The sequence below is a fragment of the Centruroides sculpturatus genome, unplaced genomic scaffold (assembly GCF_000671375.1).
Source record: "Centruroides sculpturatus isolate CEXI.00-Female unplaced genomic scaffold, Cexi_2.0 scaffold58, whole genome shotgun sequence".
NCBI lineage: Eukaryota > Metazoa > Arthropoda > Arachnida > Scorpiones > Buthidae > Centruroides > Centruroides sculpturatus.
In genome coordinates, this window is record NW_019384407.1 from 505372 (window position 1) to 514334 (window position 8963).

General features: G+C 31.5%; 1 protein-coding gene across 1 annotated transcript; it reads right to left on the minus strand.

The window, feature by feature from the left end:
• Positions 1-1848: 1848 nt before the first annotated feature.
• Positions 1849-8250, minus strand: LOC111618919 (homeobox protein six1-like). The gene is made up of 2 exons (XM_023360548.1): positions 7560-8250; positions 1849-2971 (listed from the first exon to the last, which is right to left on the minus strand). Exons 1-2 carry the CDS (start codon positions 8216-8218, stop codon positions 2668-2670), a joined length of 963 nt encoding a protein of 320 aa, XP_023216316.1. The 5' UTR covers positions 8219-8250; the 3' UTR covers positions 1849-2667.
• Positions 8251-8963: the final 713 nt, after the last annotated feature.

An 8963-nucleotide genomic window follows, 5' to 3' on the forward strand; every position in this document is an offset into this window, starting at 1 on the left:
TTACAGACCATTTGTACGTTCATAAATCAAGTAGAGGCGGACTGCTAACGAGTTATGTCCCACCGCAGGGGTGGAGAAGCCTCCTATCGGTCACTCCATCTCTAATATCGAAAATGGCCGGAGTAAAAGATATTAAACAAGTGAGAAATGTGTCTTCTGTCATTCCTCTATATAATGATTTGTCATTTTGAGCTTCTGCATTCTCATGCAACTTGGCTGAATGTATATAGTATAACTATACACCTATCCTATCTATATGCTACATAATTTCTATCAAGAATTGGCTTAATTTATATATTTTTACAAGAAAAAAACATTGCACCAGTGCATATTTTCATGGGTAATTTTGACCTAAATCTATTTTCATCCTCTTTAATTTTTTTTAAAAAGTTTATTCATCTTTAAGTTATATAATTAGATGTAAGTATTTAACTTGTTTACACTTTAAAAAAAAAGGCAATTAAATGAAGATAAATTGTAATTAACTCTATGCTTAACTAATTTAATTAATTGTGAAAGTAATGCAACAGTTATGCACTGGAAGTTTAATCAGTTTTCCAATTAATCTAGCCATTGAAATTATTTGTAAACATTAAAAAAAACTGGCTGTAAACAATTATCAAAGCATAATAGAATGTAATTATTAACTTTTATATGCTTAAAAATGCCTTAAATCAAAAATTAAAATGCTGTTGTGTGTGTATAGAAATGCAATTTTTGTAGAGAATAACCCACCTCAGGGTATAAAGATACAATCTTTCAGAACAAATGGGACAAGAAAATTGTGTACAACCTTACCTAAGGCTCCTCTACATTAAAAAAAAAAAATAAATATTTAACATTTATAACTTTTTTTAAAAGAAAAAAAAGAAAAATTAATTTTATAAATTAAAAAATAGGATAATAAATATTAATTCTGTAACACTGTAATGTATCTTTACATTATCTCTCTTACTGATGAAACTTAGAGTCTCAATAGTTAATAGAACCATAAATCTTGTAAAGATGATTATTTTCTTGTGTTTTTTTTTTAATTCTAATTTACTTCTACCGTTAAAAAGGAAGATTATTTACACATGACTATTAAATTTTTCTAATGAACAAGTAAATAAATTAACTACAATCTTATCTCCTAACTAATTTGGACTTGGTGAGATAACAAGTGTCATTCCTGCTTGATGTTTAATGATGATTGTTAAATTTAATTTTAAATTAATGCAATTTATATATACAAAAGAGAAAAAAAGGTAGTTAAATCAACACACTTAATTATAATTATGCTTGCTTTTTTTCTTTTTTTAATTTTAATTTACTGTTTACACAGTAGTTAAGATGCTACATAGAGAAAGGTTAGAGTCAAGTCTAAATCTCTATTTTTTCTAATTAAATTGCTAATTTTAAAATAAATTACATAATTTTTTCATAAATTTAATCTTTAAATTTACTTTTTATAAATTTATTTTTATTAATAATTTATTTTTTATTGACTTAAATCCATGAAGTTAAATCATGTGTAAATGTGTGCTTATTATATAGGCTATATACCTTTAAGGATATTGACAAAGTCAATAATATTTAAAATTATGTCCTAAATTTTATTAAAAAAAATAGGTCTAGCAATTAATTATCAATTAAATAAATCATCAAGCAGAAAAATATTTTAAAAATTAATTAATTTTAACACTTTTTAAGTGTAATTTCATTCTGTAAAGTGTGATGCGAGTTCATTTAACCCCTTAAAAAGTTATAAAAATAATTAAATTAAGTAAATTACTGTTTAGTAAATTAAGAATTTTCTCTCTCTCTATTTATTTATTATTATTTTTTTAAGAGGATGAATTTAATTATAATTAAACAGGAGCAAAATAACAAGAGGACACACAGAAAATAGATGTTTAAAGTTAAGTGTAAATTATTTTATTTACAGTATTATGTGCAACATTGATCACAATTTACATTTACAGTATTTAATCTAGTTTATGAAGAATTAAACAGCAAAGACACTGAGCAAGTTACAGCTTTAGGAGAGCTTTAGAACACTGCCTTATTATTTTTTTTTTTTTTGGATACAAGGCCTCATTGTAATAGGGCAGAAATAGGCCCAAAAAATTATTAAATATTTCTGTTATAATGTCTTCTGCAACCCCCCTTAAGGGAAGGTTTTATATACTATTTATATGTAGACATACCTAATTAAAAACTAGTTTATTAGTGAGAGATTTAGATAGGTAGATAGATTGAAAGATAGTACTAAAACATTTACTAAGTCTATACACTTATCACCTATATCTGACCTTTATAAGGTTTAAAATTAGGGTATTTTTATAGAATTTTTAAGAGATAGATAGAGAGAATTTTTTTAAAGAGAATTTTAAATGAAAAATTTGAAAATAAAATACATTGTTTAGTCGAAACAGAAGCTCATTAAAACACGTGTATTCGACTAGTTGAAACTCCCAAATAATTCTGTAAATTTCTATATTTACATTTTGTGTGTGGGCTTTTACTGTACAATTGGAATTATTGTATATATATATATATATATTTTTATAAATAACAATTAGGTAGAAAATTTTCGCTGCGTAACAACGAATGTGACGTAGTCCAGGGGTCTGACTGCTGTGAAGCTGATAGGTAGAAAGTACCAGCAGTAACCCCATCCGACTGTCATAAACTGTGGTAGTCGGTACTTAGTGTTAGTCCAACGTCACCGAGGTGTCCTGGTACAACCGGTGTTATGTCAGACACGTGATTCAATCGAAAATTTGCCGAAAGAGCAGCTACCGTCGCTGCCGTTACTGCCGATTGTGATGTCACTGTAGGTCCTAACTTTAGATCGGCCGTGTATATTGTTCTTTCACATCCTGGAACAGCCGGTGTTTGGTCTTCTTCTATATTATGTTTTCTTTCTTCTTTATCGGGGCTTACGGGATCTTTGGTCGTGGATTTGCTTTTATCGTTGGTTGTTTCTCTGTGGAGAGAGAAAAGAGGATGAAGCTCAGACCTCCGCTACACGAGAACCACCGTAAACCACCGATTTAGCTCATAATTAACCATTAAAAATTATAATATTTAACACATAATTTTAAGTAGATTTATAATTTACAATAAAAAAAAAAAACATTCATGCAATATACCATTGATGATTGGAAACTAAATCGCTCGTCTCGAACAGTTTCTAGTGTAAAATGTAATTAATAAATAGAAATTATACATTTAGTGTGATAAATAGCCTGTCCGTCTTAGGCAGGTTGCTCTCTTCTGCTTAAGGAGAAGAAAGTAGTAGGAGGAATGTATTATCAAAGGGTGGAAACTACAGTCGACCCACCTATAACACTGTTGATTATTCCGTTTTATATGAATTCCATGTTGTACGAGTCACTTAAATTTTACAAATACGTGTGCCGGGCTGTGAACGGCTCACGTATTTGTAAAATTTAAGTGACTCGTACAACATGGAATTCATATAAAACGAAATAATCAACAGTGTTATAGGGGGGGTCGACTTTATAGTAGTCTACGTATATTTTTAGACAAGTCGTGTTAAATTAACCTGTACATTTAGGCCATTTCTCAGTTTAGAAAATAGAGTTTTGAATTTATAACAGGAAACTTTTATTTTAATGTATATTTATCGAAATTAATTTCGGTCTAAATCGTTCGGCCTTTTCGTTTAATGACAAATGGACAACCTCATAAAACACACCTTTATAACCTGACCAGGTGCAAAGGTCTGTGTGACAGGCACGTAAAGCCCATAGGCGTATAATCTATCTTGCATTTATCAGCCAAATTAATGATATAAATAATAAAAAGTAGTAGGTGTTATTAATAAAAATACCTTCTAAATAGGCATTTACCTAATTAAAAAAAAATAAAATATAATATAAGAAGCCACAACACTACAGTTTGATAATACGGAGGGGGGGAGGAAAGGAAAGGTATTGTAAATTTTGACTCTAGCTTCAAAGGCTAATAGGTGGGTTTTCATTCGGTGTTTAGGCTAAACTAGGCATTTTGTGATGAAGAGGAAACGTCAAGCCATCTGATTGCAGAATGCTGGCATCGCCTCCGATGGAACGGAACAGATGGTTGGGAATTTGAATTGGGAACAGAAATTTCGCGTGTTCGCGTGCCACCAGATTCTCCTAACTTTCTCCTAAGTGATGTCTTCTATCAATAAACAGGGATATTACTTCGACTCTTTTGCTTTATCTGCATTTCATCTAATTTTAAATTTTATCAAAGGCATTAAACATAATCAAACTCGAATGCCTGAAAGTATTCGCATCTTTATAGGGCCTTGTCCTTTTCAACGAATTTCTTCTAAATGAGTAATGTTCACTAGGAAACTTAGTTTCTGCCTGGTATAAAATGATTACACAAACTGGGCCTTACTCGTAATTAATTAATTAAGGCCTTCGAGTTAATCGTAATTAAACCTTATTGCTACACTTTGTAAATTTAATAAATTAAGGAAAAATATTAACTTTTCCCATTTATCTTTACGCTCAATTATTATTTATTAACGCCTAATTATAATCATCCAGAAATTAGGCGCAAAAAGATTTTTTAAAGATTTTTTTTTTTTAATTATTAGACTCTTAATTATCCGTCTGTCGATCTGTCTGCTATCTGTTTCCCTTTTTTTTTTTTCATCAATTAAAATTGACAGAAGGCAAAAATGGAGACGCCCTAGGCTTCGCCTATGTATTGAACTTCGTTGTCTTAAAGGACATTGATGTATAGACCGAAATTCTAAATTTTAACTTCCACGACACTATCAAAAGGCTAAATTATTGGTCCTGAATTCGTTCTGTTCATATAAGTATCCTAAATATCCTTTATCCTTTAAAAAGAATGGACTATAAGCTAGAAAAAATAAACGAAATTAAAGCGTAAAATTGAACTTTAAACCTAAATTAAGGCTTAAACTAAGGCAATTTATAAGCGAGTGAGCCTAGGATAAGGCATTATTTTTAAGGTCCAATTTTTTTAAGGCTGTTACATCGTTTAAACAGAATTTAAATATGAATTTATAGGCCATCATTATAGCACTCTGGATATATTTTTCGGTACTATCAGGTATAAAAATGAACTGTTTAATGGATGCCTTTGGGGAAATTATCTATAATTGTCTTCAGAAAATGTTTATTTTAAAATTTTACGACTTCCTATATATCTTATTCGAATTTAAACAAGTAAAGAAAGTTTCCTTCTGACAATAATAATAGCCTGTATCGAAATTTATAGGCTGATTTTCTGTCTGATACAAAATTATGCCTAAGGGCCTAACGCATAGAGCCGAAGGTATAACGGTCCCTACTAAAAAAAAAAAAATGATTACACACACGTACAGGTTTAAGTTTAAGGCGAATTTGTACACATCGTATCATTAAACAATAATTAAAACTGGTCCTTTTTTTATAGTTTAAAATTGTTTTATTTTATGATAATCTTCATACTTTATATAGGGCCTAATCCATTTTGTATGCTATCCTTTGTGTGTAACGTTTATTTTATGGCTTAATTAATATTCTTAAGATATTGTTTCCAGTTTCTAAAGCTTAAAATATTAATTAATTGAGGAATTTAAAACGTCATTTATATATAAAGTCGGGCCTACTCCTGAGGCCTCGGAGATCTTTCTCGTGAAAGAATTCTAATATTAGACGAAATAATAAATTAAAATAACTGAAAAAGATGGTTGAAAGTTAAGTCTAAACACATTTTTCTTAAAGAAGTAGATGGTCCTAAAAACAAACAATTCTACCCAACTTTCTAAACAGGGCATTAAATTACTGGAAGACACTTTGAGGTGACATCTTTATCCATTTTAAGCGAATAATTCTATTAAAATTAAAGGAAATAAATAAAAAATAATAATAATAAATAAAAAAAGTGAGTGCAGACAGTCCAACGACTGCAGCTTCTAGGAATCCAAAAGACGTTCTTTCTTAGAAATGGATGCATAAATGTTTCATTCTTCGAGACGTGGCAGATGTTTCTAGTCAATGGATAATTCAGCATTTTATATTCGTGGGGCCTATCTAAATTGGTGGCCTTCCAGTTATTTAATCTGTCAAAGATAAAATGACTCTTTAGTTTAATAGAATTAATCTTTATTTTAAGGCCTTATATTCGCCTGAAGGTTGGCTTATCATCATAACTAGATCCACAAGATAAACCTAACAAAGTGATAGATTACAGTTTAATTTCTCTATTAAATCCTGTAAAACCGAACCTTTCCAGTACTTAAAACAATAATAGATTTATTTTCTATCCTATTTTATAGGGCCTAAAGGCTAAAAAAAAATTATTCGAAAATATTCGAATAATTAATAGAGGTTTGGACAGGCGACTTCGTTAATGAGTTGTATTCAACTTGTTTTATTTAAATTATATAAAAAAATTTGATAGGGTCTTAAAAAAAAGAATTTTAAGAAAGATGATGGATGAAAAAAGTGAAATTAATAGGAAAAATATATATATATATATGTATTTTTTTCCCTCCTCCATGAAGATGTTAACGTCATTGTAATGACATATCATTCAGTAAGATGATATCGTTGTTATTGCTTCTTATTTTAGTTTAGATACTGATAAATAATCTATTTATATCAAAATGAATATCCTATAGTTTTTTTCCCTCACAAACTTTTACTTATAAAATCACTTAGAGTCAATTATAAGTTAGGATTAAGGATCAAAACTAGGTTTTAAGCTGGACTCTAGTAACTAGGCTCAACCTTCTATAACTTATAACGGGCTCTTTACCTTCAATTGCACATAGAAAAAAATGTGAGGCCTCGAAGTTTAGAGTCGTAAAATATAGCCCTAAAGTTTAGAATCGTAATGCCAGGCCCTAAACTGCAACTTGTTTAGCTTAATGTGTAAAAATACGGCCCTACCTATCTATACTTTAATAATAATAAAAGTCTAATTAGGCATGAATATTAAGGCCTAATAATATACGATTTAATAAATAGTTTATGCCTAATTAAAATCTTCTATGCCTTTAATTTAAAATTATTTTTAACATATAAAATTTATGTTAATTCTAATTAAAATTTCTGTCGGTTTAGAATGTAATTAATCAAATCGCCTGCAATGTTATTGTGTTTTTTGAACACGTGACAAGCGAAATTGTGGGTAAAAAATAGTACTAAAGAAGGAGTAACAATACTAAGGCCTTATAAAATTTATTAAAGTCGAAGCTTGTTGTTTATAAGTTTAAATATGGCCAAACTACAGATTTACAGCCTTTAGGATAGTGCTTTGTATCATTAAATTATTGTCTATATATTATTTATCCTGTAAGAAATCTAGAGATGAGGCATTAAAATCATTGTAAGATAATTTTCCAATTAGAAATACTATAAGGGAGGCGTGAAAAGCGTAATTTTAGGTAGGATTATTCAGGCCAAGGGCATATACTAGTTCAAATATTCGCTTCCCACTCTGAACAATTACTTAGAAAATTGATTCTGTTTAATTATATTCATGTAATTATATAAAATAAATGATATATTACACAAACAAACAGCCTGCAGGCCTACCTGTCTTTGGCCTCCGCCGCCCGATCCCTCTGACGTCTGTTTTTGAACCAGTTACTGACTTGTGTAGTGGTTAAGCCGGTGGCTTCAGCGAGTTCCCTCTTTTCACGAGGCGAAGGATAAGGATTGTGAGCGTACCACTCCCTTAAAACATTCCTGGACTTCTCCTTAAAACAGTAACTAGTTTCTTCACCGTCCCATATAGTCCTAGGCAAAGGGAACTTTCTCCTTATACGATATTTACCGACGGCACCCAAAGGCCTTCCACGTAACCTCTCGGCCTCTATGTAGTGAGCCTTCAGCCATAACGTCTGCAATTTCGGGTGTGAAGCGGGGGTGAAGTTGTGACTCTCCAGGATGCGATAAAGTTCCTTAAAGTTACCCCTGTGGAAGGCAACTAGAGCTTTGGCCTTCAGGACGCTCTCGTTCTTCTGTAAGTGCTCGCAGGCCGGCAGGGACCACAGGAACCTACCAAGTCTTTCGATGTTGCCAGATTGTTGTAACACCTCACATACGCAGGCCACTTGTTCCTGTGTAAAACCGAACGAGGGTAGCATCGGTGTTGGAGAAGTGGGGTTAACATTTGGGCAACTGGTCGGCGGTATGATACCTGTCACGGATGGCAACTGGGCCGATGTATCGGTCATATGTCCTACGATCATTTGGGGACTGTCGGCTCGCACGTGCGATCGAGTGCGGTTCCGGACTTAATACCGGAGTATCAGTCATTCATGGCGATATTATCATTTTGAAGAAGACCGGTCCGGATACCTCTGTAGTCCTGATTGGTCGAAACTACGAGACCACTCCCATATTGTAGAGGAAAGACGTCAGTCACTCTGCGCTGCCACACCCACACGGAGACTTGCCTTCGCGATCGCCGATGACTTGTTTAAGTTCAGCTTCCTAATGAAATTTTTACCCGATTAAACTTTGATTTAGGTGAGTTTAAATTCTTATTTATCTATCAAAATAGTTATGCCACTTATTCGCTTTCTAACTCCTTTAATCCTTTATCTATCGGGGCGTGAATATTAATTACTCGCTAATATATCTGCATGTTTTCCTTAATGTACTCTATAAATCGAGATAAATGCCACATAAGAGCTAAAAAAAAAAGCCTTTTAATTAATTTCATAAATTAATAATTAAAACAATTCTAAAAATTCATTTATTAGCCGATACATTAGAGGCCTAAAACACAACGCTTAAAGGGCCCAATTTCTGATGTTTTATAAGTAGAATTGACTTAAATAAAGGCCTAATTTTAAAGATTCGCTCCCAGACTACAATTTTAAGTCCTTGAATATATACTACTGTAATGGAAGGATAGGCTATTATCTAACGAGTTAAGTCGAATTCTTGATTAAAGAGAATCGGATGCTAATTTTGCACTAGGGCGACGTG